The 27,398-nt window shown below is 47.8% G+C and overlaps 1 protein-coding gene across 1 annotated transcript in view; it reads left to right on the forward strand.

Annotated features, from left to right (window-relative positions):
• LOC134353287 (serine/threonine-protein kinase MRCK beta) overlaps positions 1-27,398 on the forward strand; it is a 145,252-nt gene that overhangs the window by 98,367 nt on the left and 19,487 nt on the right. Inside the window, exon 14 of the mRNA XM_063061318.1 lies at positions 26,582-26,643. Within this exon, the coding sequence (XP_062917388.1) occupies positions 26,582-26,643 (62 nt within the window). The remainder of the gene's footprint in view (positions 1-26,581; positions 26,644-27,398) is intronic.

A 27,398-nucleotide genomic window follows, 5' to 3' on the forward strand; every position in this document is an offset into this window, starting at 1 on the left:
GATAGTGTTCATAGGTTCATGACCATTCAGAAACCTGATGGCGGAGTGGAAGAAGCTCTTCCTAAAATACTGAGAGTGGGTCTTCAAGCCTCCTTTGATGGTAGTTATGAGAAGAGGATGGGTTCCAGATGGTGAGAGTCCTTAATGATGGATGCTACCCTCTCGAGGCACTGCCTTTTGAAGATGTCATCAATGTGGTTGGGTTGTGCTGTGAAGGTTGGGTTGTGTTGTGAAGTTTGGGTTGTGTTGTGAAGGTTGGGTTGTGTTGTGAAGAGGGTTGTGTTGTGAAGGTTGGGTTGTGTTGTGAAGAGGGTTGTGTTGTGAAGGTTGGGTTGTGTTGGGAAGGTTGGGTTGGGTTGAGAAGAGGGTTGTGTTGTGAGGGTTGGGTTGTGTTGTGAAGATTGGGTTGGGTTGTGAAGGTTGGGTTATGTTGTGAAGGTTGGGTTGTGCTGTGAAGGTTGGGTTGTGTTGTGAAGGTTGGGTTTGTGTTGTGAAGAGGGTTGTGTTGTGAAGGTTGTGTTGTGTTGTGAAGAAGGTTGTGATGTAAAGGTTGGGTTGTGTTGTGAAGGTTGGGTTGTGCTGTGAAGGTTGGGTTGTGTTGCGAATGTTGGCTTGTGTTGTGAAGGTTGGGTTGTGTTGTGAAGAGGGTTGTGTTGTGAAGGTTGGGTTGTGTTGGGAAGGTTGGGTTGGGTTGTGAAGACGGTTGTGTTGTGAGGGTTGGGTTGTGTTGTGAAGGTTGGGTTGTGTTGTGAAGAGGGTTCTGTTGTGAAGGTTGGGTTGTACTGTGAAAGTTGGGTTGTGCTGTGAAGGTTGGGTTGTGCTGTGAAGATTGGGTTGTGTTGCGAAGGTTGGGTTGTGTTGTGAAGAGGGTTGTGTTGTGAAGGTTGGGTTGTGTTGGGAAGGTTGTGTTGGGTTGTGAAGAGGGTTGTGTTGTGAGGGTTGGGTTGTGTTGTGAAGATTGGGTTGGGTTGTGAAGGTTGGGTTATGTTGTGAAGGTTGGGTTGTGCTGTGAAGGTTGGGTTGTGCTGTGAAGGTTGGGTTGTGTTGCGAAGGTTGGGTTGTGTTGTGAAGAGGGTTGTGTTGTGAAGGTTGGGTTGTGTTGGGAAGGTTGTGTTGGGTTGTGAAGAGGGTTGTGTTGTGAGGGTTGGGTTGTGTTGTGAAGATTGGGTTGGGTTGTGAAGGTTGGGTTATGTTGTGAAGGTTGGGTTGTGTTGTGAAGGTTGGGTTGTGTTGTGAAGGTTGGGTTGTGTTGTGAAGGTTGGGTTGTGTTGTGAAGGTTGGGTTGTGTTGTGAAGAGGGTTGTGTTGTGAAGGTTGGGTTGTGTTGTGAAGGTTGGGTTGTGTTGTGAAGGTTGGGTTGTGTTGTGAAGAGGGTTGTGTTGTGAAGGTTGGGTTGTGTTGTGAAGGTTGGGTTGTGTTGTGAAGGTTGGGTTGTGTTGTGAAGGTTGGGTTGTGTTGTGAAGGTTGGGTTGTGTTGTGAAGGTTGGGTTGTGTTGTGAAGGTTGGGTTGTGTTGTGAAGGTTGGGTTGTGTTGTGAAGAGGGTTGTGTTGTGAAGGTTGGGTTGTGTTGGGAAGGTTGGGTTGGGTTGTGAAGACGGTTGTGTTGTGAGGGTTGGGTTGTGTTGTGAAGGTTGGGTTGTGTTGTGAAGAGGGTTCTGTTGTGAAGGTTGGGTTGTACTGTGAAAGTTGGGTTGTGCTGTGAAGGTTGGGTTGTGCTGTGAAGGTTGGGTTGTGTTGTGAAGGTTGGGTTGTGTTGTGAAGAGGGTTGTGTTGTGAAGAGGGTTGTTTTGTGAAGGTTGGATTGTGTTGTGAAGGTTGGGTTTGTGTTGTAAAGGTAGGGTTGTGCTGTGAAGGTTGGGTTGTGTTGTGAAGGTTGTGTTGTGTTTTGAAGAGGGTTGTGCTGTGAAGGTTGGGTTGGGTTGTGAAGAGGGTTGTGTTGTGAAGGCTGGGTTGTGTTGTGAAGATTGGGTTGGGTTGTGAAGGTTGGGTTATGTTGTGAAGGTTGGGTTGTGTTGTAAAGGTTGGGTTGTGTTGTGAAGGTTGGGTTGTGTTGTGAAGAGGGTTGTGTTGTGAAGGCTGGGTTGTGTTGTGAAGATTGGGTTGGGTTGTGAAAGTTGGGTTATGTTGTGAAGGTTGGGTTGTGCTGTGAAGGTTGGGTTGTGTTGTGAAGGTTGGGTTTGTGTTGTGAAGAGGGTTGTGTTGTGAAGGTTGGGTTGTGTTGTGAAGGTTGGGTTGTGTTGTGAAGGTTGGGTTGTGTTGTGAAGGTTGGGTTGTGCTGTGAAGGTTGGGTTGTGCTGTGAAGGTTGGGTTGTGCTGTGAAGGTTGGGTTGTGTTGTGAAGGTTGGGTTGTGCTGTGAAGGTTGGGTTGTGTTGTGAAGGTTGGGTTGTGTTGTGAAGGTTGGGTTGTGTTGTGAAGAGGGTTGTGTTGTGAAGGTTGGGTTGTGTTGGGAAGGTTGGGTTGGGTTGTGAAGAGGGTTGTGTTGTGAGGGTTGGGTTGTGTTGTGAAGGTTGGGTTGTGCTGTGAAGGATGGGTTGTGCTGTGAAGGTTGGGTTGTACTGTGAAAGTTGGGTTGTGCTGTGAAGGTTGGGTTGTGTTGTGAAGGTTGGGTTGTGTTGTGAAGGTTGGGTTGTGTTGTGAAGAGGGTTGTGTTGTGAAGGTTGGGTTGTGTTGTGAAGGTTGGGTTGTGCTGTGAAGGTTGGGTTGTGTTGTGAAGGTTGGGTTGTGTTGTGAAGAGGGTTGTGTTGTGAAGGTTGGGTTGTGTTGTGAAGGTTGGATTGTGTTGTGAAGGTTGGGTTTGTGTTGTAAAGGTAGGGTTGTGCTGTGAAGGTTGGGTTGTGTTGTGAAGGTTGTGTTGTGTTTTGAAGAGGGTTGTGTTGTGAAGGTTGGGTTGGGTTGTGAAGAGGGTTGTGTTGTGAAGGTAGGGTTGTGTTGTGAAGGTTGGGTTGGGTTGTGAAGGTTGGGTTGTGTTGTGAAGGTTGGGTTGTGTTGTGAAGGTTGGGTTGTGTTGTGAAGGTTGGGTTGTGTTGTGAAGAGGGTTGTGTTGTGAAGGCTGGGTTGTGTTGTGAAGATTGGGTTGGGTTGTGAAAGTTGGGTTATGTTGTGAAGGTTGGGTTGTGCTGTGAAGGTTGGGTTGTGTTGTGAAGGTTGGGTTTGTGTTGTGAAGAGGGTTGTGTTGTGAAGGTTGGGTTGTGTTGTGAAGGTTGGGTTGTGCTGTGAAGGTTGGGTTGTGTTGTGAAGGTTGGGTTGTGTTGGGAAGGTTGGGTTGGGTTGAGAAGAGGGTTGTGTTGTGAGGGTTGGGTTGTGTTGTGAAGATTGGGTTGGGTTGTGAAGGTTGGGTTATGTTGTGAAGGTTGGGTTGTGCTGTGAAGGTTGGGTTGTGTTGTGAAGGTTGGGTTTGTGTTGTGAAGAGGGTTGTGTTGTGAAGGTTGTGTTGTGTTGTGAAGAAGGTTGTGATGTAAAGGTTGGGTTGTGTTGTGAAGGTTGGGTTGTGCTGTGAAGGTTGGGTTGTGTTGCGAAGGTTGGGTTGTGTTGTGAAGGTTGGGTTGTGTTGTGAAGAGGGTTGTGTTGTGAAGGTTGGGTTGTGTTGGGAAGGTTGGGTTGGGTTGTGAAGACGGTTGTGTTGTGAGGGTTGGGTTGTGTTGTGAAGGTTGGGTTGTGTTGTGAAGAGGGTTGTGTTGTGAAGGTTGGGTTGTACTGTGAAAGTTGGGTTGTGCTGTGAAGGTTGGGTTGTGCTGTGAAGGTTGGGTTGTGTTGTGAAGGTTGGGTTGTGTTGTGAAGAGGGTTGTGTTGTGAAGGTTGGGTTGTGTTGTGAAGGTTGGGTTGGGTTGTGAAGAGGGTTGTGTTGTGAAGGCTGGGGTGTGTTGTGAAGATTGGGTTGGGTTGTGAAGGTTGGGTTGTGTTGTGAAGGTTGGGTTGTGTTGTGAAGGTTGGGTTGTGTTGTGAAGGTTGGGTTGTGTTGTGAAGGTTGGGTTGTGTTGTGAAGAGGGTTGTGTTGTGAAGGTTGGGTTGTGTTGTGAAGGTTGGGTTGGGTTGTGAAGAGAGTTGTGTTGTGAAGGTAGGGTTGTGTTGTGAAGGTTGGGTTGGGTTGAGTTGTGAAGGTTGGGTTGTGTTGTGAAGGTTGGGTTGTGTTGTGAAGGTTGGGTTGGGTTGTGAAGGTTGGGTTGTGTTGTGAAGGTTGGGTTGTGTTGTGAAGGTTGGGTTTGTGTTGTGAAGAGGGTTGTGTTGTGAAGGTTGGGTTGTGTTGTGAAGGTTGGGTTGTGTTGTGAAGGTTGGGATGTGTTGTGAAGAGGGTTGTGTTGTGAAGGTTGGGTTGTGTTGTGGTTGGGTTGTGTTGTGAATGTTCGGTTGTTTTGTAAAGGTTGGGTTGTTTTGTGAAAGTAGGGTTGTGTTGTGAAGGTTGGGTTGTGTTGGGAAGAGGGTTGTGTTGTGAAGGCTGGGTTGTGTTGTGAAGATTGGGTTGGGTTGTGAAGGTTGGGTTATGTTGTGAAGGTTGGGTTGTGTTGTAAAGGTTGGGTTGTGTTGTGAAGGTTGGGTTGTGTTGTGAAGAGGGTTGTGTTGTGAAGGTTGGGTTGTGTTGTGAAGATTGGGTTGTGTTGTGAAGGTTGGGTTGTGTTGTGAAGGTTGGGTTGTGCTGTGAAGGTTGGGTTGTGTTGTGAAGGTTGGGTTTGTGTTGTGAAGAGGGTTGTGTTGTGAAGGTTGGGTTGTGTTGTGAAGGTTGGGTTGTGCTGTGAAGGTTGGGTTGTGTTGTGAAGGTTGGGTTGTGTTGGGAAGGTTGGGTTGGGTTGAGAAGAGGGTTGTGTTGTGTTGTGAAGATTGGGTTGGGTTGTGAAGGTTGGGTTATGTTGTGAAGGTTGGGTTGTGCTGTGAAGGTTGGGTTGTGTTGTGAAGGTTGGGTTTGTGTTGTGAAGAGGGTTGTGTTGTGAAGGTTGGGTTGTGTTGTGAAGAAGGTTGTGATGTAAAGGTTGGGTTCTGTTGTGAAGGTTGGGTTGTGCTGTGAAGGTTGGGTTGTGTTGCGAAGGTTGGGTTGTGTTGTGAAGGTTGGGTTGTGTTGTGAAGAGGGTTGTGTGGTGAAGGTTGGGTTGTGCTGTGAAGGTTGGGTTGTGTTGTGAAGGTTGGGTTGTGCTGTGAAGAGGGTTGTGTTGTGAAGGTTGGGTTGTGTTGTGAAGAGGGTTGTGTTGTGAAGGTTGGGTTGTGTTGTGAAGGTTGGGTTGGGTTGTGAAGAGGGTTGTGTTGTGAAGGTTGGGTTCGGTTGTGAAGAGGGTTGTGTTGTGAAGGTTGGGTTGTGTTGTGAAGGTTGGGTTGTGTTGTGAAGGTTGGGTTGTGCTGTGAAGGTTGGGTTGTGTTGTGAAGGTTGGGTTGTGTTGTGAAGAGGGTTGTGTTGTGAAGGTTGGGTTGGGTTGTGAAGGTTGGGTTGGGTTGTGAAGAGGGTTGTGTTGTGAAGGTTGGGTTGTGTTGTGAAGGTTGGGTTGTGTTGTAAAGGTTGGGTTGTGCTGTGAAAGTTGGGTTGTGCTGTGAAGGTTGGGTTGTGTTGTGAAGGTTGGGTTGTGTTGTGAAGGTTGGGTTGTGTTGTGAAGAGGGTTGTGTTGTGAAGGTTGGGTTGTGTTGTGAAGGTTGGGTTGTGTTGTGAAGGTTGGGTTGTGTTGTGAAGGTTGGGTTGTGTTGTGAAGGTTGGGTTGTGTTGTGAAGAGGGTTGTGTTGTGAAGGTTGGGTTGTGTTGTGAAGGTTGGGTTGTGTTGTGAAGGTTGGGTTGTGTTGTGAAGAGGGTTGTGTTGTGAAGGTTGGGTTTGTGTTGTGAAGGTTGGGTTGTGTTGTAAAAGTTGGGTTGTTTTGTGAAGGTTGGGTTGTGTTGTGAAGGTTGGGCTGTGTTGTGAAGAGGGTTGTGTTGTGAAGGTTGGGTTGGGTTGTGAAGGTTGGGTTGGGTTGTGAAGAGAGATGTGTTGTGAAGGTTGGGTTGTGTTGTGAAGGTTGGGTTGTGTTGTGAAGGTTGGGTTGTGTTGTGAAGGTTGGGTTGTGTTGTGAAGGTTGGGTTGTGTTGTGAAGGTTGGGTTGTGTTGTGAAGGTTGGGTTGTGTTGTGAAGAGGGTTGTGTTGTGAAGGTTGGGTTGTGTTGTGAAGGTTGGGTTGGGTTGTGAAGAGGGTTGTGTTGTGAAGGTTGGGTTGTGTTGTGAAGGTTGGGTTGTGTTGTGAAGGTTGGGTTGTGCTGTGAAGGTTGGGTTGTGCTGTGAAGGTTGGGTTGTGCTGTGAAGGTTGGGTTGTGTTGTGAAGGTTGGGTTGTGTTGTGAAGGTTGGGTTGTGTTGTGAAGGTTGGGTTGTGTTGTGAAGGTTGGGCTGTGTTGTGAAGAGGGTTGTGTTGTGAAGGTTGGGTTGGGTTGTGAAGAGAGTTGTGTTGTGAAGGTAGGGTTGTGTTGTGAAGGTTGGGTTGGGTTGTGAAGAGAGTTGTGTTGTGAAGGTAGGGTTGTGTTGTGAAGGTTGGGCTGTGTTGTGAAGGTTGGGTTGTGTTGTGAAGGTTGGGTTGGGTTGTTGTGAAGGTTGGGCTGTGTTGTGAAGGTTGGGTTGTGTTGTGAAGGTTGGGTTGTGCTGTGAAGAGGGTTGTGTTGTGAAGGTTGGGTTGGGTTGTGAAGGTTGGGTTGGGTTGTGAAGAGAGATGTGTTGTGAAGGTAGGGTTGTGTTGTGAAGGTTGGGCTGTGTTGTGAAGGTTGGGTTGTGTTGTGAAGGTTGGGTTGGGCTGTGAAGAGGGTTGTGTTGTGAAGGTAGGGTTGTGTTGTGAAGGTTGGATTTGTGTTGTGAAGAGGGTTGTGTTGTGAAGGTTGGGTTGTGTTGTAAAGGTTGGGTTGTGTTGTGAAGGTTGGGTTGTGTTGTGAAGAGGGTTGTGTTGTGAAGGTTGGGTTGTGTTGTGAAGGTTGGGTTGTGTTGTGAAGGTTGGGTTGTGTTGTGAAGGTTGGGTTGTGTTGTGAAGGTTGGGTTGTGTTGTGAAGGTTGGGTTGTGTTGTGAAGAGGGTTGTGTTGTGAAGGTTGGGTTGTGTTGTGAAGAGGGTTGTGTTGTGAAGGTTGGGTTGTGTTGTGAAGGTTGGATTTGTGTTGTGAAGAGGGTTGTGTTGTGAAGGTTGGGTTGTGTTGTGAAGGTTGGGTTGTGCTGTGAAGGTTGGGTTGTGTTGTGAAGGTTGGGTTGTGTTGTGAAGGTTGGGTTGTGTTGTGAAGAGGGTTGTGTTGTGAAGGTTGGGTTGTGTTGTGAAGGTTGGGTTGGGTTGTGAAGAGGGTTGTGTTGTGAAGGTTGGGTTGTGTTGTGAAGGTTGGGTTGTGTTGTGAAGGTTGGGTTGTGTTGTGAAGGTTGGGTTGTGCTGTGAAGGTTGGGTTGTGTTGTGAAGGTTGGGTTTGTGTTGTGAAGAGGGTTGTGTTGTGAAGGTTGGGTTGTGTTGTGAAGAGGGTTGTGTTGTGAAGGTTGTGTTGTGTTGTGAAGGTTGGGTTGTGTTGGGAAGGTTGGGTTGGGTTGTGAAGACGGTTGTGTTTTGAGGGTTGGGTTGTGTTGTGAGGGTTGGGTTTTGTTGTGAAGGTTGGGTTGTACTGTGAAAGTTGGGTTGTGCTGTGAAGGTTGGGTTGTGCTGTGAAGGTTGGGTTGTGTTGTGAAGGTTGGGTTGTGTTGTGAAGAGGGTTGTGTTGTGAAGGTTGGATTGTGTTGTGAAGGTTGGGTTTGTGTTGTGAAGGTTGGGTTGTGTTGTGAAGGTTGGGTTGTGTTGTGAAGGTTGGGTTGGGTTGATAAGGTTGGGCTCTGTTGTGAAGAGGGCTGTGTTGTGAAGGTTGGGTTGTGTTGTGAAGGTTGGGTTGTGCTGTGAAGGTTGGGTTGTGTTGTGAAGGTTGTGTTGTGTTGTGAAGAGGGTTGTGTTGTGAAGGTTGGGTTGGGTTGTGAAGAGGGTTGTGTTGTGAAGAGGGTTGTGTTGTGAAGGTTGGGCTGTGTTGTAAAGGTTGGGTTGTGTTGTGAAGGTTGGGTTGTGTTGTGAAGAGGGTTGTGTTGTGAAGGCTGGGTTGTGTTGTGAAGAGGGTTGTGTTGTGAAGGTTGGGTTGTGTTGTGAAGGTTGGTTTGGGTTGAGAAGGTTGGGCTGTGTTGTGAAGAGGGTTGTGTTGTGAAGGTTGGGTTGTGCTGTGAAGGTTGGATTGTGTTGTGAAGGTTGTGTTGTGTTGTGAAGAGGGTTGTGTTGTGAAGGTTGGGTTGGGTTGTGAAGGTTGGGTTATGTTGTGAAGGTTGGGTTGTGTTGTAAAGGTTGGGTTGTGCTGTGAAGGTTGGATTGTGTTGTGAAGGTTGTGTTATGTTGTGAAGGTTGGGTTGTGTTGTGAAGGTTGGGTTGGGTTGTGAAGAGGGTTGTGTTGTGAAGAGGGTTGTGTTGTGAAGGTTGGGTTGTGTTGTAAAGGTTGGGTGTGTTGTGAAGGTTGGGTTGTGTTGTGAAGAGGGTTGCGTTGTGAAGGCTGGGTTGTGTTCTGAAGAGGGTTGTGTTGTGAAGGTTGGGTTGTGTTGTGAAGGTTGGGTTGGGTTGAGAAGGTTGGGCTGTGTTGTGAAGAGGGTTGTGTTGTGAAGGTTGGGTTGTGTTGTGAAGGTTGGGTTGTGCTGTGAAGGTTGGGTTTGTGTTGCGAAGGTTGGCTTGTGTTGTGAAGGTTGGGTTGTGTTGTAAAGAGGGTTGTGTTGTGAAGGTTGGGTTGTGTTGTGAAGGTTGGGTTGGGTTGTGAAGACGGTTGTGTTGTGAAGGTTGGGTTGTGTTGTGAAGGTTGGGTTGTGTTGTGAAGAGGGTTGTGTTGTGAAGGTTGGGTTGTGTTGTGAAGGTTGGGTTGTGCTGTGAAGGTTGGGTTGTGTTGTGAAGGTTGGGTTGTGCTGTGAAGGTTGGGTTGTGTTGTGAAGGTTGGGTTGTGTTGTGAAGAGGGTTGTGTTGTGAAGGTTGGGTTGTGTTGTGAAGGTTGGGTTGGGTTGTGAAGAGGGTTGTGTTGTGAAGGTTGGGTTGTGTTGTGAAGATTGGGTTGGGTTGTGAAGGTTGGGTTGTGTTGTGAAGGTTGGGTTGTGCTGTGAAGGTTGGGTTGTGCTGTGAAGGTTGGGTTGTGTTGCGAAGGTTGGGTTGTGTTGTGAAGAGGGTTGTGTTGTGAAGGTTGGGTTGTGTTGTGAAGGTTGGGTTGTGTTGTGAAGAGGGTTGTGTTGTGAAGGTTGGGTTGTGTTGTGAAGGTTGGGTTGTGTTGTGAAGAGGGTTGTGTTGTGAAGGTTGGGTTGTGTTGTGAAGGTTGGGTTGTGCTGTGAAGGTTGGGTTGTGCTGTGAAGGTTGGGTTGTGTTGTGAAGGTTGGGTTGTGTTGTGAAGGTTGGGTTGTGTTGTGAAGAGGGTTGTGTTGTGAAGGTTGGGTTGTGTTGTGAAGGTTGGGTTGGGTTGTGAAGAGAGTTGTGTTGTGAAGGTTGGGTTGTGTTGTGAAGGTTGGGTTGGGTTGTGAAGGTTGGGTTGTGTTGTGAAGGTTGGGTTGTGCTGTGAAGGTTGGGTTGTGTTGTGAAGGTTGGGTTGTGTTGTGAAGAGGGTTGTGTTGTGAAGGTTGGGTTGTGTTGTGAAGGTTGGGTTTGTGTTGTGAAGAGGGTTGTGTTGTGAAGGTTGGGTTGTGTTGTGAAGGTTGGTTTGGGTTAAGAAGGTTGGGCTGTGTTGTGAAGAGGGTTGTGTTGTGAAGGTTGGGTTGTGTTGTTAAGGTTGGGTTGTGTTGTGAAGGTTGGGTTGTATTGTAAAGGTTGGGTTGTGTTGTGAAGGTTGGGTTGTGTTGTGAAGGTTGGGTTGTGTTGTGAAGAGGGTTGTGTTGTGAAGGTTGGGTTTGTGTTGTGAAGAGGGTTGTGTTGTGAAGGTTGGGTTGTGTTGTGAAGGTTGGGTTGTGCTGTGAAGGTTGGGTTGTGTTGTGAAGGTTGTGTTGTGTTGTGAAGGTTGGGTTGTGTTGTGAAGAGGGTTGTGTTGTGAAGGTTGGGTTGTGTTGTGAAGGTTGGGTTGGGTTGTGAAGAGGGTTGTGTTGTGAAGGTTGGGTTGTGTTGTGAAGGTTGGGTTGTGTTGTAAAGGTTGGGTTGTGCTGTGAAAGTTGGGTTGTGCTGTGAAGGTTGGGTTGTGTTGTGAAGGTTGGGTTTGTGTTGTGAAGAGGGTTGTGTTGTGAAGGTTGTGTTGTGTTGTGAAGAAGGTTGTGTTGTAAAGGTTGGGTTGTGTTGTGAAGGTTGGGTTGTGCTGTGAAGGTTGGGTTGTGTTGTGAAGGTTGGGTTGTGTTGTGAAGGTTGGGTTGTGTTGTGAAGGTTGGGTTGTGCTGTGAAGGTTGGGTTGTGCTGTGAAGGTTGGGTTGTGTTGTGAAGGTTGGGTTGTGCTGTGAAGGTTGGGTTGTGTTGTGAAAGTTGGGTTGTGCTGTGAAGGTTGGGTTGTGTTGTGAAGGTTGGGTTGTGTTGTGAAGAGGGTTGTGTTGTGAAGGTTGGATTGTGTTGTGAAGGTTGGGTTTGTGTTGTGAAGGTTGGGTTGTGTTGTAAAAGTTGGGTTGTTTTGTGAAGGTTGGGTTGTGTTGTGAAGGTTGGGCTGTGTTGTGAAGAGGGTTGTGTTGTGAAGGTTGGGTTGGGTTGTGAAGGTTGGGTTGTGTTGTGAAGGTTGGGTTGTGTTGTGAAGGTTGGGTTGTGTTGTGAAGGTTGGGTTGTGTTGTGAAGGTTGGGTTGTGTTGTGAAGGTTGGGTTGTGTTGTGAAGGTTGGGTTGTGTTGTGAAGAGGGTTGTGTTGTGAAGGTTGGGTTGTGTTGTGAAGAGGGTTGTGTTGTGAAGGTTGGGTTGGGTTGAGTTGTGAAGGTTGGGCTGTGTTGTGAAGGTTGGGTTGTGTTGTGAAGGTTGGGTTGGGCTGTGAAGAGGGTTGTGTTGTGAAGGTAGGGTTGTGTTGTGAAGGTTGGGTTGTGTTGTGAAGGTTGGGTTGTGTTGTGAAGGTTGGGTTTGTGTTGTGAAGAGGGTTGTGTTGTGAAGGTTGGGTTGTGTTGTGAAGAGGGTTGTGTTGTGAAGGTTGTGTTGTGTTGTGAAGAAGGTTGTGATGTAAAGGTTGGGTTGTGTTGTGAAGGTTGGGTTGTGCTGTGAAGGTTGGGTTGTGTTGTGAAGGTTGGGTTGTGTTGTGAAGGTTGGGTTGTGTTGTGAAGAGGGTTGTGTTGTGAAGGTTGGGTTGTGTTGTGAAGGTTGGGTTGGGTTGTGAAGACGGTTGTGTTGTGAGGGTTGGGTTGTGTTGTGAAGGTTGGGTTGTGTTGTGAAGAGGGTTCTGTTGTGAAGGTTGGGTTGTACTGTGAAAGTTGGGTTGTGCTGTGAAGGTTGGGTTGTGCTGTGAAGGTTGGGTTGTGTTGTGAAGGTTGGGTTGTGTTGTGAAGAGGGTTGTGTTGTGAAGGTTGGGTTGTGTTGTGAAGGTTGTGTTGGGTTGTGAAGAGGGTTGTGTTGTGAGGGTTGGGTTGTGTTGTGAAGATTGGGTTGGGTTGTGAAGGTTGGGTTATGTTGTGAAGGTTGGGTTGTGTTGTGAAGGTTGGGTTGTGCTGTGAAGGTTGGGTTGTGTTGCGAAGGTTGGGTTGTGTTGTGAAGAGGGTTGTGTTGTGAAGGTTGGGTTGTGTTGTGAAGGTTGGGTTGGGTTGTGAAGAGGGTTGTGTTGTGAGGGTTGGGTTGTGTTGTGAAGGTTGGGTTGGGTTGTGAAGGTTGGGTTGTGTTGTGAAGGTTGGGTTGTGTTGTGAAGGTTGGGTTGTGTTGTGAAGTGGGTTGTGTTGTGAAGGTTGGGTTGTGTTGTGAAGGTTGGGTTTGTGTTGTGAAGAGGGTTGTGTTGTGAAGGTTGGGTTGTGTTGTGAAGGTTGGTTTGGGTTAAGAAGGTTGGGATGTGTTGTGAAGAGGGTTGTGTTGTGAAGGTTGGGTTGTGTTGTTAAGGTTGGGTTGTGTTGTGAATGTTGGGTTGTTTTGTAAAGGTTGGGTTGTTTTGTGAAAGTAGGGTTGTGTTGTGAAGGTTGGGTTGTGTTGTGAAGAGGGTTGTGTTGTGAAGGTTGGGTTGTGTTGTGAAGGTTGGGTTGTGTTGTGAAGGTTGGGTTGTGTTGTGAAGGTTGGGTTGTGTTGTGAAGGTTGGGTTGTGTTGTGAAGGTTGGGTTGTGTTGTGAAGAGGGTTGTGTTGTGAAGGCTGGGTTGTGTTGTGAAGATTGGGTTGGGTTGTGAAGGTTGGGTTATGTTGTGAAGGTTGGGTTGTGCTGTGAAGGTTGGGTTGTGTTGTGAAGGTTGGGTTTGTGTTGTGAAGAGGGTTGTGTTGTGAAGGTTGGGTTGTGTTGTGAAGGTTGGGTTGTGCTGTGAAGGTTGGGTTGTGTTGTGAAGGTTGTGTTGTGTTGTGAAGGTTGGGTTGTGTTGTGAAGGGGTTGTGTTGTGTTGTGAAGGTTGGGTTGTGTTGTGAAGGTTGGGTTGTGTTGTGAAGGTTGGGTTGTGCTGTGAAGGTTGGGTTGTGTTGTGAAGGTTGGGTTTGTGTTGTGAAGAGGGTTGTGTTGTGAAGGTTGGGTTGTGTTGTGAAGAAGGTTGTGTTGTAAAGGTTGGGTTGTGTTGTGAAGGTTGGGTTGTGTTGTGAAGGTTGGGTTGGGTTGTGAAGGTTGGGTTGTGTTGTGAAGGTTGGGTTGTGTTGTGAAGGTTGGGTTGTGTTGTGAAGGTTGGGTTGTGTTGTGAAGGTTGGGTTGTGTTGTGAAGAGGGTTGTGTTGTGAAGGTTGGGTTGGTGTTGTGAAGAGGGTTGTGTTGTGAAGGTTGGGTTGTGTTGTGAAGGTTGGGTTGTGTTGTGAAGGTTGGGTTGTGTTGTGAAGAGGGTTGTGTGGTGAAGGTTGGGTTGTGCTGTGAAGGTTGGGTTGTGTTGTGAAGGTTGGGTTGTGCTGTGAAGAGGGTTGTGTTGTGAAGGTTGGGTTGTGTTGTGAAGGTTGGGTTGTGTTGTGAAGGTTGGGTTGTGTTGTGAAGGTTGGGTTGTGCTGTGAAGGTTGGGTTGTGTTGTGAAGGTTGGGTTGTGTTGTGAAGAGGGTTGTGTTGTGAAGGTTGGGTTGGGTTGTGAAGAGGGTTGTGTTGTGAAGGTTGGGTTGTGTTGTGAAGGTTGGGTTGTGTTGTGAAGGTTGGGTTGTGTTGTGAAGGTTGGGTTGTGTTGTGAAGAGGGTTGTGTTGTGAAGGTTGGGTTGTGTTGTGAAGAGGGTTGTGTTGTGAAGGTTGGGTTGTGTTGTGAAGGTTGGGTTGTGTTGTGAAGGTTGGGTTGTGTTGTGAAGAGGGTTGTGTTGTGAAGGTTGGGTTGTGTTGTGAAGGTTGGGTTGTGCTGTGAAGGTTGGGTTGTGTTGTGAAGGTTGGGTTGTGTTGTGAAGGTTGGGTTGTGTTGTGAAGAGGGTTGTGTTGTGAAGGTTGGGTTGTGTTGGGAAGGTTGGGTTGGGTTGTGAAGACGGTTGTGTTGTGAGGGTTGGGTTGTGTTGTGAAGGTTGGGTTGTGTTGTGAAGAGGGTTCTGTTGTGAAGGTTGGGTTGTACTGTGAAAGTTGGGTTGTGCTGTGAAGGTTGGGTTGTGCTGTGAAGGTTGGGTTGTGTTGTGAAGGTTGGGTTGTGTTGTGAAGGTTGGGTTGTGTTGTGAAGAGGGTTGTGTTGTGAAGGTTGGGTTGTGTTGTGAAGGTTGGGTTGGGTTGTGAAGAGAGATGTGTTGTGAAGGTTGGGTTGTGCTGTGAAGGTTGGGTTGTGCTGTGAAGGTTGGGTTGTGTTGTGAAGGTTGGGTTGTGCTGTGAAGGTTGGGTTGTGCTGTGAAGGTTGGGTTGTGTTGTGAAGGTTGGGTTGTGTTGTGAAGGTTGGGTTGTGCTGTGAAGGTTGGGTTGTGTTGTGAAGGTTGGGTTGTGTTGTGAAGGTTGGGTTGTGTTGTGAAGGTTGGGTTGTGTTGTGAAGAGGGTTGTGTTGTGAAGGCTGGGTTGTGTTGTGAAGATTGGGTTGGGTTGTGAAGGTTGGGTTTTGTTGTGAAGGTTGGGTTGTGCTGTGAAGGTTGGGTTGTGTTGTGAAGGTTGGGTTTGTGTTGTGAAGAGGGTTGTGTTGTGAAGGTTGGGTTGTGTTGTGAAGGTTGGGTTGTGCTGTGAAGGTTGGGTTGTGTTGTGAAAGTTGGGTTGTGTTGTGAAGGCTGGGTTGTGTTGTGAAGGTTGTGTTGTGTTGTGAAGGTTGGGTTGTGTTGTGAAGGTTGGGTTGTGTTGTGAAGGTTGGGTTGTGCTGTGAAGGTTGGGTTGTGTTGTGAAGGTTGGGTTTGTGTTGTGAAGAGGGTTGTGTTGTGAAGGTTGGGTTGTGTTGTGAAGAAGGTTGTGTTGTAAAGGTTGGGTTGTGTTGTGAAGGTTGGGTTGTGTTGTGAAGGTTGGGTTGGGTTGTGAAGGTTGGGTTGTGTTGTGAAGGTTGGGTTGTGTTGTGAAGGTTGGGTTGTGTTGTGAAGGTTGGGTTGTGTTGTGAAGGTTGGGTTTGTGTTGTGAAGAGGGTTGTGTTGTGAAGGTTGGGTTGGGTTGTGAAGAGGGTTGTGTTGTGAAGGTTGGGTTGTGTTGTGAAGGTTGGGTTGTGTTGTGAAGGTTGGGTTGTGTTGTGAAGAGGGTTGTGTTGTGAAGGTTGGGTTGTGTTGTGAAGGTTGGGTTGTGTTGTGAAGGTTGTGTTGTGTTGTGAAGAGGGTTGTGTTGTGAAGGTTGGGTTGGGTTGTGAAGGTTGGGTTGTGTTGTGAAGGTTGGGTTGTGTTGTGAAGGTTGGGTTGTGCTGTGAAGGTTGGGTTGTGTTGTGAAGGTTGGGTTGTGTTGTGAAGAGGGTTGTGTTGTGAAGGTTGGGTTTGTGTTGTGAAGAGGGTTGTGTTGTGAAGGTTGGGTTGTGTTGTGAAGGTTGGGTTGTGTTGTGAAGGTTGGGTTGTGTTGTGAAGGTTGGGTTGTGTTGTGAAGAGGGTTGTGTTGTGAAGGTTGGGTTGGGTTGTGAAGAGGGTTGTGTTGTGAAGGTTGGGTTGTGTTGTGAAGGTTGGGTTGTGTTGTAAAGGTTGGGTTGTGCTGTGAAAGTTGGGTTGTGCTGTGAAGGTTGGGTTGTGTTGTGAAGGTTGGGTTGTGCTGTGAAGGTTGGGTTGTGCTGTGAAGGTTGGGTTGTGTTGTGAAGGTTGGGTTGTGTTGTGAAGAGGGTTGTGTTGTGAAGGTTGGGTTGTGTTGTGAAGGTTGGGTTGGGTTGTGAAGAGAGTTGTGTTGTGAAGGTTGGGTTGTGTTGTGAAGGTTGGGTTGTGTTGTGAAGAGGGTTCTGTTGTGAAGGTTGGGTTGTACTGTGAAAGTTGGGTTGTGCTGTGAAGGTTGGGTTGTGCTGTGAAGGTTGGGTTGTGCTGTGAAGGTTGGATTGTGTTGCGAAGGTTGGGTTGTGTTGTGAAGAGGGTTGTGTTGTGAAGGTTGGGTTGTGTTGGGAAGGTTGGGTTGGGTTGAGAAGAGGGTTGTGTTGTGAGGGTTGGGTTGTGTTGTGAAGATTGGGTTGGGTTGTGAAGGTTGGGTTATGTTGTGAAGGTTGGGTTGTGCTGTGAAGGTTCGGTTGTGCTGTGAAGGTTGGGTTGTGTTGTGAAGGTTGGGTTGTGTTGTGAAGAGGGTTGTGTTGTGAAGGTTGGGTTGTGTTGTGAAGGTTGGGTTTGTGTTGTGAAGAGGGTTGTGTTGTGAAGGTTGGGTTGTGTTGTGAAGGTTGGGTTGTGTTGTGAAGGTTGGGTTGTGTTGTGAAGGTTGGGTTGTGTTGTGAAGGTTGGGTTGTGTTGTGAAGGTTGGGTTGTGTTGTGAAGGTTGGGTTGTGTTGTGAAGGTTGGGTTGTGTTGTGAAGGTTGGGCTGTGTTGTGAAGAGGGTTGTGTTGTGAAGGTTGGGTTGGGTTGTGAAGGTTGGGTTGGGTTGTGAAGAGAGATGTGTTCTGAAGGTAGGGTTGTGTTGTGAAGGTTGGGTTGGGTTGAGTTGTGAAGGTTGGGTTGTGTTGTGAAGGTTGGGTTGTGTTGTGAAGGTTGGGTTGGGTTGTGAAGAGGGTTGTGTTGTGAAGGTTGGGTTGTGTTGTGAAGGTTGGATTTGTGTTGTGAAGAGGGTTGTGTTGTGAAGGTTGGGTTGTGTTGTAAAGGTTGGGTTGTGTTGTGAAGGTTGGGTTGTGTTGTGAAGAGGGTTGTGTTGTGAAGGTTGGGTTGTGTTGTGAAGGTTGGGTTGTGCTGTGAAGGTTGGGTTGTGTTGTGAAGGTTGGGTTGTGTTGTGAAGGTTGGGTTGTGTTGTGAAGGTTGGGTTGTGTTGTGAAGGTTGGGTTGTGTTGTGAAGGTTGGGTTGTGTTGTGAAGAGGGTTGTGTTGTGAAGGTTGGGTTGTGTTGTGAAGGTTGGGTTGGGTTGTGAAGAGGGTTGTGTTGTGAAGGTTGGGTTGTGTTGTGAAGGTTGGGTTGTGCTGTGAAGGTTGGGTTGTGTTGTGAAGGTTGTGTTGTGTTGTGAAGGTTGGGTTGTGCTGTGAAGGTTGGGTTGTGCTGTGAAGGTTGGGTTGTGTTGTGAAGGTTGGGTTGGGTTGTGAAGAGAGTTGTGTTGTGAAGGTAGGGTTGTGTTGTGAAGGTTGGGTTGGGTTGTGAAGGTTGGGTTGTGTTGTGAAGGTTGGGTTGTGCTGTGAAGGTTGGGTTGTGTTGTGAAGGTTGGGTTGTGTTGTGAAGAGGGTTGTGTTGTGAAGGTTGTGTTGTGTTGTGAAGAAGGTTGTGTTGTAAAGGTTGGGTTGTGTTGTGAAGGTTGGGTTGTGCTGTGAAAGTTGGGTTGTGCTGTGAAGGTTGTGTTGTGTTGTGAAGGTTGGGTTGTGCTGTGAAGGTTGGGTTGTGCTGTGAAGGATGGGTTGTGTTGTAAAGGTTGGGTTGTGCTGTGAAAGTTGGGTTGTGCTGTGAAGGTTGTGTTGTGTTGTGAAGGTTGGGTTGTGCTGTGAAGGTTGGGTTGTGTTGTGAAGGTTGGGTTGTGTTGTGAAGAGGGTTGTGTTGTGAAGGTTGGATTGTGTTGTGAAGGTTGGGTTTGTGTTGTGAAGGTTGGGTTGTGTTGTAAAAGTTGGGTTGTTTTGTGAAGGTTGGGTTGTGTTGTGAAGGTTGGGCTGTGTTGTGAAGAGGGTTGTGTTGTGAAGGTTGGGTTGGGTTGTGAAGGTTGGGTTGTGTTGTGAAGGTTGGGTTGTGTTGTGAAGGTTGGGTTGTGTTGTGAAGGTTGGGTTGTGTTGTGAAGGTTGGGTTGTGTTGTGAAGGTTGGGTTGTGTTGTGAAGGTTGGGTTGTGTTGTGAAGAGGGTTGTGTTGTGAAGGTTGGGTTGTGTTGTGAAGAGGGTTGTGTTGTGAAGGTTGGGTTGTGTTGTGAAGGTTGGGTTGTGTTGTGAAGGTTGGGTTGTGTTGTGAAGGTTGGGTTGTGTTGTGAAGAGGGTTGTGTTGTGAAGGTTGGGTTGTGTTGTGAAGGTTGGGTTGTGTTGTGAAGGTTGGGTTGTGTTGTGAAGGTTGGGTTGTGTTGTGAAGGAGGGTTGTGTTGTGAAGGTTGGGTTGTGTTGTGAAGAGGGTTGTGTTGTGAAGGTTGTGTTGTGTTGTGAAGAAGGTTGTGATGTAAAGGTTGGGTTGTGTTGTGAAGGTTGGGTTGTGCTGTGAAGGTTGGGTTGTGTTGCGAAGGTTGGGTTGTGTTGTGAAGGTTGGGTTGTGTTGTGAAGAGGGTTGTGTTGTGAAGGTTGGGTTGTGTTGGGAAGGTTTAGTTGGGATGTGAAGACGGTTGTGTTGTGAGGGTTGGGTTGTGTTGTGAAGAGGGTTCTGTTGTGAAGGTTGGGTTGTACTGTGAAAGTTGGGTTGTGCTGTGAAGGTTGGGTTGTGCTGTGAAGGTTGGGTTGTGTTGTGAAGGTTGGGTTGTGTTGTGAAGAGGGTTGTGTTGTGAAGGTTGGGTTGTGTTGGGAAGGTTGGGTTGGGTTGTGAAGAGGGTTGTGTTGTGAGGGTTGGGTTGTGTTGTGAAGATTGGGTTGGGTTGTGAAGGTTGGGTTGTGTTGTGAAGGTTGGGTTGTGTTGTGAAGGTTGGGTTGTGCTGTGAAGGTTGGGTTGTGTTGTGAAGGTTGGGTTGTGTTGTGAAGAGGGTTGTGTTGTGAAGGTTGGGTTGTGTTGTGAAGGTTGGGTTGGGTTGTGAAGAGGGTTGTGTTGTGAAGGTTGGGTTGTGTTGTGAAGATTGGGTTGGGTTGTGAAGGTTGGGTTATGTTGTGAAGGTTGGGTTGTGCTGTGAAGGTTGGGTTGTGTTGCGAAGGTTGGGTTGTGTTGTGAAGGTTGGATTGTGTTGTGAAGGTTGGGTTTGTGTTGTGAAGGTTGGGTTGTGTTGTAAAAGTTGGGTTGTTTTGTGAAGGTTGGGTTGTGTTGTGAAGGTTGGGTTGTGTTGTGAAGAGGGTTGTGTTGTGAAGGTTGGGTTGTGTTGTTAAGGTTGGGTTGTGTTGTGAAGGTTGGGTTGTTTTGTAAAGGTTGGGTTGTGTTGTGAAGGTAGGGTTGTGTTGTGAAGGTTGGGTTGTGTTGGGAAGAGGGTTGTGTTGTGAAGGCTGGGTTGTGTTGTGAAGATTGGGTTGGGTTGTGAAGGTTGGGTTATGTTGTGAAGGTTGGGTTGTGTTGTAAAGGTTGGGTTGTGTTGTGAAGGTTGGGTTGTGTTGTGAAGAGGGTTGTGTTGTGAAGGCTGGGTTGTGTTGTGAAGATTGGGTTGGGTTGTGAAAGTTGGGTTATGTTGTGAAGGTTGGGTTGTGCTGTGAAGGTTGGGTTGTGTTGTGAAGGTTGGGTTTGTGTTGTGAAGAGGGTTGTGTTGTGAAGGTTGGGTTGTGTTGTGAAGGTTGGGTTGTGCTGTGAAGGTTGGGTTGTGTTGTGAAGGTTGGGTTGTGTTGTGAAGGTTGGGTTGGGTTGTGAAGAGGGTTGTGTTGTGTTGTGAAGATTGGGTTGGGTTGTGAAGGTTGGGTTTTGTTGTGAAGGTTGGGTTGTGCTGTGAAGGTTGGGTTGTGTTGTGAAGGTTGGGTTTGTGTTGTGAAGAGGGTTGTGTTGTGAAGGTTGTGTTGTGTTGTGAAGAAGGTTGTGATGTAAAGGTTGGGTTGTGTTGTGAAGGTTGGGTTGTGCTGTGAAGGTTGGTTTGTGTTGCGAAGGTTGGGTTGTGTTGTGAAGGTTGGGTTGTGTTGTGAAGAGGGTTGTGTTGTGAAGGTTGGGTTGTACTGTGAAAGTTGGGTTGTGCTGTGAAGGTTGGGTTGTGCTGTGAAGGTTGGGTTGTGTTGTGAAGGTTGGGTTGTGTTGTGAAGAGGGTTGTGTTGTGAAGGTTGGGTTGTGTTGTGAAGGTTGGGTTGGGTTGTGAAGAGGGTTGTGTTGTGAAGGTTGGGTTGTGTTGTGAAGATTGGGTTGGGTTGTGAAGGTTGGGTTGTGTTGTGAAGGTTGGGTTGTGTTGTGAAGGTTGGGTTGTGCTGTGAAGGTTGGGTTGTGTTGTGAAGGTTGTGTTGTGTTGTGAAGAGGGTTGTGTTGTGAAGGTTGGGTTGTGTTGTGAAGGTTGGGTTGGGTTGTGAAGAGGGTTGTGTTGTGAAGGTTGGGTTGTGTTGTGAAGGTTGGGTTGGGTTGAGTTGTGAAGGTTGGGTTGTGTTGTGAAGGTTGGGTTGTGCTGTGAAGGTTGGGTTGTGTTGTGAAGGTTGGGTTGTGTTGTGAAGGTTGGGTTGTGTTGTGAAGAGGGTTGTGTTGTGAAGGTTGGGTTGTGTTGTGAAGGTTGGGTTGTGCTGTGAAGGTTGGGTTGTGTTGTGAAGGTTGGGTTGTGTTGTGAAGGTTGGGTTGTGTTGTGAAGAGGGTTGTGTTGTGAAGGTTGGGTTGTGTTGTGAAGAGGGTTGTGTTGTGAAGGTTGGGTTGTGTTGTGAAGAGGGTTGTGTTGTGAAGGTTGGGTTGTGTTGTGAAGGTTGGGTTGTGCTGTGAAGGTTGGGTTGTGCTGTGAAGGTTGGGTTGTGTTGTGAAGGTTGGGTTGTGTTGTGAAGAGGGTTGTGTTGTGAAGGTTGGGTTGTGTTGTGAAGGTTGGGTTGGGTTGTGAAGAGAGTTGTGTTGTGAAGGTAGGGTTGTGTTGTGAAGGTTGGGTTGGGTTGTTGTGAAGGTTGGGTTGTGTTGTGAAGGTTGGGTTGTGTTGTGAAGGTTGGGTTGTGTTGTGAAGGTTGGGTTGTGTTGTGAAGGTTGGGTTGTGTTGTGAAGAGGGTTGTGTTGTGAAGGTTGGGTTGTGTTGTGAAGGTTGGGTTGGGTTGTGAAGAGGGTTGTGTTGTGAAGGCTGGGTTGTGTTGTGAAGATTGGGTTGGGTTGTGAAGGTTGGGTTATGTTGTGAAGGTTGGGTTGTGCTGTGAAGGTTGGGTTGTGTTGTGAAGGTTGGGTTGTGTTGTGAAGGTTGGGTTGTGCTGTGAAGGTTGGGTTGTGTTGTGAAGGTTGGGTTGTGCTGTGAAGGTTGGGTTGTGCTGTGAAGGTTGGGTTGTGTTGTGAAGGTTGGGTTGTGTTGTGAAGAGGGTTGTGTTGTGAAGGTTGGGTTGTGTTGTGAAGGTTGGGTTGGGTTGTGAAGAGAGTTGTGTTGTGAAGGTAGGGTTGTGTTGTGAAGGTTGGGCTGTGTTGTGAAGGTTGGGTTGTGTTGTGAAGGTTGGGTTGGGTTGTGAAGAGGGTTGTGTTGTGAAGGTAGGGTTGTGTTGTGAAGGTTGGGTTGTGTTGTGAAGGTTGGGTTGTGTTGTGAAGGTTGGGTTGTGTTGTGAAGGTTGGGTTGTGCTGTGAAGGTTGGGTTGTGTTGTGAAGGTTGGGTTTGTGTTGTGAAGAGGGTTGTGTTGTGAAGGTTGGGTTGTGTTGTAAAGGTTGGGTTGTGTTGTGAAGGTTGGGTTGTGTTGTGAAGAGGGTTGTGTTGTGAAGGTTGGGTTGTGTTGTGAAGGTTGGGTTGTGTTGTGAAGGTTGGGTTGTGTTGTGAAGGTTGGGTTGTGTTGTGAAGGTTGGGTTGTGTTGTGAAGGTTGGGTTGTGTTGTGAAGGTTGGGTTGTGTTGTGAAGGTTGGGTTGTGTTGTGAAGAGGGTTGTGTTGTGAAGGTTGGGTTGTGTTGTGAAGGTTGGGTTGGGTTGTGAAGAGGGTTGTGTTGTGAAGGTTGGGTTGTGTTGTGAAGGTTGGGTTGTGCTGTGAAGGTTGGGTTGTGTTGTGAAGGTTGGGTTGTGTTGTGAAGGTTGGGTTGTGTTGTGAAGAGGGTTGTGTTGTGAAGGTTGGGTTGTGTTGGGAAGGTTGGGTTGGGTTGAGAAGAGGGTTGTGTTGTGAGGGTTGGGTTGTGTTGTGAAGATTGGGTTGGGTTGTGAAGGTTGGGTTATGTTGTGAAGGTTGGGTTGTGCTGTGAAGGTTGGGTTGTGTTGTGAAGGTTGGGTTTGTGTTGTGAAGAGGGTTGTGTTGTGAAGGTTGTGTTGTGTTGTGAAGAAGGTTGTGATGTAAAGGTTGGGTTGTGTTGTGAAGGTTGGGTTGTGTTGTGAAGTTTGAGTTGGGTTGTGAAGAGGGTTGTGTTGTGAAGAGGGTTGTGTTGTGAAGGTTGGGTTGTGTTGTGAAGGATGGGTTGTGCTGTGAAGGTTGGGTTGTACTGTGAAAGTTGGGTTGTGCTGTGAAGGTTGGGTTGTGTTGTGAAGGTTGGGTTGTGTTGTGAAGAGGGTTGTGTTGTGAAGGTTGGATTGTGTTGTGAAGGTTGGGTTTGTGTTGTGAAGGTTGGGTTGTGTTGTAAAAGTTGGGTTGTTTTGTGAAGGTTGGGTTGTGTTGTGAAGGTTGGGCTGTGTTGTGAAGAGGGTTGTGTTGTGAAGGTTGGGTTGGGTTGTGAAGGTAGGGTTGTGTTGTGAAGGTTGGGTTTGTGTTGTGAAGGTTGGGCTGTGTTGTGAAGGTTGGGTTGTGTTGTGAAGGTTGGGTTGGGTTGTGAAGAGAGTTGTGTTGTGAAGGTAGGGTTGTGTTGTGAAGGTTGGGTTGTGTTGTGAAGGTTGGGTTGTGTTGTGAAGGTTGGGTTGTGTTGTGAAGGTTGGGTTGTGTTGTGAAGGTTGGGTTGGGCTGTGAAGAGGGTTGTGTTGTGAAGGTTGGGTTGTGTTGTGAAGGTTGGGTTGTGTTGTGAAGGTTGGGTTGTGTTGTGAAGGTTGGGTTGTGTTGTGAAGGTTGGGTTGTGTTGTGAAGGTTGGGTTGTGTTGTGAAGGTTGGGTTGTGTTGTGAAGAGGGTTGTGTTGTGAAGGTTGGGTTGTGTTGTGAAGGTTGGGTTGTGTTGTGAAGGTTGGGTTGTGTTGTGAAGGTTGGGTTGTGCTGTGAAGGTTGGGTTGTGTTGTGAAGGTTGGGTTGTGCTGTGAAGGTTGGGTTGTGTTGTGAAGGTTGGGTTGTGTTGTGAAGAGGGTTGTGTTGTGAAGGTTGGGTTGTGTTGTGAAGGTTGGGTTGTGTTGTGAAGGTTGGGTTGTGTTGTGAAGGTTGGGTTGTGTTGTGAAGAGGGTTGTGTTGTGAAGGTTGGGTTGTGTTGTGAAGAGGGTTGTGTTGTGAAGGTTGGGTTGTGTTGTGAAGGTTGGGTTGGGTTGAGAAGGTTGGGCTGTGTTGTGAAGAGGGTTGTGTTGTGAAGGTTGGGTTGTGTTGTGAAGGTTGGGTTGTGCTGTGAAGGTTGGGTTGTGTTGCGAAGGTTGGGTTGTGTTGTGAAGGTTGGGTTGTGTTGTGAAGAGGGTTGTGTTGTGAAGGTTGGGTTGTGTTGTGAAGGTTGGGTTGGGTTGTGAAGACGGTTGTGTTGTGAGTGTTGGGTTGTGTTGTGAAGGTTTGGTTGTGTTGTGAAGAGGGTTCTGTTGTGAAGGTTGGGTTGTACTGTGAAAGTTGGGTTGTGCTGTGAAGGTTGGGTTGTGCTGTGAAGGTTGGGTTGTGCTGTGAAGGTTGGGTTGTGTTGCGAAGGTTGGGTTGTGTTGTGAAGAGGGTTGTGTTGTGAAGGTTGGGTTGTGTTGTGAAGGTTGGGTTGGGTTGTGAAGAGGGTTGTGTTGTGAAGGTTGGGTTGTGTTGTGAAGATTGGGTTGGGTTGTGAAGGTTGGGTTATGTTGTGAAGGTTGGGTTGTGCTGTGAAGGTTGGGTTGTGCTGTGAAGGTTGGGTTGTGTTGCGAAGGTTGGGTTGTGTTGTGAAGAGGGTTGTGTTGTGAAGGTTGGGTTGTGTTGTGAAGGTTGGGTTGTGTTGTGAAGGTTGGGTTGTGTTGTGAAGGTTGGGTTGTGTTGTGAAGGTTGGGTTGTGTTGTGAAGAGGGTTGTGTTGTGAAGGTTGGGTTGTGTTGTGAAGGTTGGGTTGTGCTGTGAAGGTTGGGTTGTACTGTGAAAGTTGGGTTGTGCTGTGAAGGTTGGGTTGTGTTGTGAAGGTTGGGTTGTGTTGTGAAGAGGGTTGTGTTGTGAAGGTTGGATTGTGTTGTGAAGGTTGGGTTGGGTTGTGAAGAGGGTTGTGTTGTGAAGGTTGGGTTGTGTTGTGAAGATTGGGTTGGGTTGTGAAGGTTGGGTTATGTTGTGAAGGTTGGGTTGTGCTGTGAAGGTTGGGTTGTGTTGTGAAGGTTGGGTTGTGTTGTGAAGGTTGGGTTGTGTTGTGAAGGTTGGATTGTGTTGTGAAGGTTGGGTTTGTGTTGTGAAGGTTGGGTTGTGTTGTAAAAGTTGGGTTGTTTTGTGAAGGTTGGGTTGTGTTGTGAAGGTTGGGCTGTGTTGTGAAGAGGGTTGTGTTGTGAAGGTTGGGTTGTGTTGTGAAGGTTGGGTTGTGTTGTGAAGGTTGGGTTGTGTTGTGAAGGTTGGGTTGTGTTGTGAAGGTTGGGTTGTGTTGTGAAGGTTGGGCTGTGTTGTGAAGAGGGTTGTGTTGTGAAGGTTGGGTTGTGTTGTGAAGAGGGTTGTGTTGTGAAGGTTGGGTTGTGTTGTGAAGGTTGGGTTGGGTTGTGAAGAGAGTTGTGTTGTGAAGGTTGGGTTGTGTTGTGAAGGTTGGGTTGTGCTGTGAAAGTTGGGTTGTGTTGTGAAGGTTGGGTTGTGTTGTGAAGGTTGGGTTGTGTTGTGAAGGTTGGGTTGTGTTGTGAAGGTTGGGTTGTGTTGTGAAGGTTGGGTTGGGTTGTGAAGAGGGTTGTGTTGTGAGGGTTGGGTTGTGTTGTGAAGATTGGGTTGGGTTGTGAAGGTTGGGTTATGTTGTGAAGGTTGGGTTGTGCTGTGAAGGTTGGGTTGTGTTGTGAAGTTTGGGTTTGTGTTGTGAAGAGGGTTGTGTTGTGAAGTTTGTGTTGTGAAGAAGGTTGTGATGTAAAGGTTGGGTTGTGTTGTGAAGGTTGGGTTGTGCTGTGAAGGTTGGGTTGTGTTGCGAAGGTTGGGTTGTGTTGTGAAGGTTGGGTTGTGTTGTGAAGAGGGTTGTGTTGTGAAGGTTGGGTTGTGTTGTGAAGGTTGGGTTGTACTGTGAAAGTTGGGTTGTGCTGTGAAGGTTGGGTTGTGCTGTGAAGGTTGGGTTGTGTTGTGAAGGTTGGGTTGTGTTGTGAAGGTTGGGTTGGGTTGTGAAGAGGGTTGTGTTGTGAAGGTTGGGTTGTGTTGTGAAGGTTGGGTTTGTGTTGTGAAGAGGGTTGTGTTGTGAAGGTTGGGTTGTGTTGTGAAGGTTGGGTTGTGTTGTGAAGGTTGGGTTGTGTTGTGAAGAGGGTTGTGTTGTGAAGGTTGGGTTGTGTTGTGAAGGTTGGGTTGTGTTGTGAAGGTTGGGTTGTGTTGTGAAGGTTGGGTTGTGTTGTGAAGGTTGGGTTGTGTTGTGAAGGTTGGGTTGTGTTGTGAAGGTTGGGTTGTGTTGTGAAGGTTGGGTTGTGTTGTGAAGAGGGTTGTGTTGTGAAGGTTGTGTTGTGTTGTGAAGGTTGGGTTGTGTTGTGAAGGTTGGGTTGTGAAGGTTGGGCTGTGTTGTGAAGGTTGGGTTGGGTTGAGAAGGTTGGGCTGTGTTGTGAAGAGGGTTGTGTTGTGAAGGTTGGGTTGTGTTGTGAAGGTTGGGTTGTATTGTAAAGGTTGGGTTGTGTTGTGAAGGTAGGTTTGTGTTGTGAAGGCTGGGTTGTGTTGGGAAGAGGGTTGTTTTGTGAAGGTTGGGTTGTGAAGATTGCGTTGTGTTGTGAAGAGGGTTGTGTTGTGTCTATGGTGGAGCTGGCTGAATCTACAACGTCTGCAGCCTCTTGTAATTCTGTGAATTGGAGCTTCCATACCAGACGATGATGCAACCGGTCAGAATGTTCTCCACTGCACATCTGTAGAAATCTGTAAAAGTCTTTGATGACATACCAAATCTCCTCAAACTCTTCATGGAGAAGAGCCATCGCTGTGTCTTCTTCACAATTGCTTTAATCATGCTGGGCTCAGGACAGATCTCCTGAGATGCTGAGCCCCAGGTGTTTGAAAGTGATCACCCTGTCCACCACTGTCCACTCACAGGAGACTGCTGTATGTTTCTCTGACTTTCCCTTCCAGAAGTGCTCAATCAATTACTCAGTCTTGTTGACATTGTGGAAGGTTTTTGTTACAGCTAGGCATACATCCTATTTGGCACATGGCCAAGTGGTTAAGGCATCGGTATAGTGATCTGAAGGTTGGTATTTCGAGCCTCAGCTGAGGCAGCGTGTTGTGTCCTTGAGCAAGGCACTTAACCACACATTGCTCTGCAGCGACACCGGTGCCTAGCTGTATTGGCCCTAGTGCCCTTCTCTTGGACAACATCGGTGGCATGGAGAGGGGAGACTTGCAGCATGGGCAACTGCAGGTCTTCCACACAACCTTGCCCAGGCCTGCACCCTGGAAACCTTCCAAGGGCAAATCCATGGTCTCACGAGACTAATGGATGCCTATATACACATCCTTGAAGTGCACCTGTGTTGATTGTCAGGAGGGAAGAGATTACTGATCTGCATTTACTGTGGTCTTCTTTTAAGGAAATTGTGATCTAGTTACAGACGGAGTTACAGGTAATGAATAGCAAGGGCAGAAGGGCCTGTCTCTGTTCTGTGACTCTGTGGCTCTATAACAGAGGACCTGGGGTCCATGGACCCTTTGCTTAATGACATAAAAATGCTGGGGAACCCCTGCTCTAGGATGTCCATGAGTGAGCGAGGACAACCCACCCAGTGCTGAGGGGTTGCCGCATAGTCTAATTTGCTCTCCCACACTGCGGACAAGATATTGAAATGAGCCTCCTCTTCCCTCCTGGGAATCTGTCGGAAGAAGTACTTGGGGTTTTCCATCACTCTGGCCACAGGCACTGATGGAGTTGTAGACCCAGAGACTCCGAAAAAGTACCCCTATACCTGCCCCCATTTCTCAAGCGACACACTGAAGGAACTCAACAAGTCAGGCAACGTCGGTGGAGGGGAATGAACAGTCAACGTTTCGAGCTGAGATGCTTCATACATCATAGAATGGTACAGTATAAGAGCAAATCCTTTGGCCCACGATTTTGAGCTGAACTAATTAAAATGGTAATGAACATGCCTAACAAAATCAGTCTGTTTTGACCCCCTGAAATGTAGTTGACAACATGAGAGACCTCTCATTATGTTCTCAGCTGAGGTAAGGTGAAGTCATCTGAAGGGCTCGTGATCTACTGAGTAACTGATCCTCTTTTTTTTCTGTTTACTTTCAGATCAGATGCACTTTGACCTTCAAGGTTTCCCGTTCTGGCCTGAATTGGACAGTCCTTGGGACGTGAGTAGCCTCCCGTCTGCCCTGAATTGTGAACTGGCCAAGTGAGAATGGACCCTGGAGGTCCTGGCGAACTATACCCTGGGGATCCAAACAAGGATTGACCTGGTGGTCAGGCCAGTGATGGACCTGGTGGGGGGGCGGGGGGGATGAAAACCAAGGGTATATCCTGGGCACTGGGACCAAGCGTGGTCCACTGATCAAGATCAGGCTGAAATGTAGACTTTGTATAGTTAGACCCAGGGAGTCAGAACAGAGGTAAATCCTGACATTTGTACAGGAATAGAATCTGAGGATCAGGACTAAAGGTCAATACTGGGATCTGAACAGGAGCAGATGCTGGGTTAGAATGGGACTTGGGATGATTATGAGGGGTCGTATCAGAAACTCTTCTTCCCATTAGTGGAGGACAGTCCGTCTAGTAGCTGGTGGGTCCTGAGATGACCCGGAGCTGTCACAGATCCTCCAAAATTCCACTCAGAACCTCCGTCACCCCAGCAGGACTAAGGTTTATCAATCATCCATAATGACCCAGAGCAGGTGACGCAGATGAGGCATGAAGCACTGTTTGGCACTGCCTATCATTGACCCAATACTTGGGACAAACTTCTCCAAGGATTGTCACCTTGTTGTGGAGAGGCTTGTGATTTCCTGAGAACCTGAGAGTGACGCAGTGCAGAGCTTCACTCCTGCCAGGGTCACCCACAGCAGTAAGGTTACAGACAGAGAGCAATGCAACCATACCTCAACAGTAGAGC

Source organism: Mobula hypostoma, chromosome 10 (genome assembly GCF_963921235.1).
Source record: "Mobula hypostoma chromosome 10, sMobHyp1.1, whole genome shotgun sequence".
In the NCBI taxonomy this organism is placed as follows: Eukaryota; Metazoa; Chordata; class Chondrichthyes; order Myliobatiformes; family Myliobatidae; genus Mobula; species Mobula hypostoma.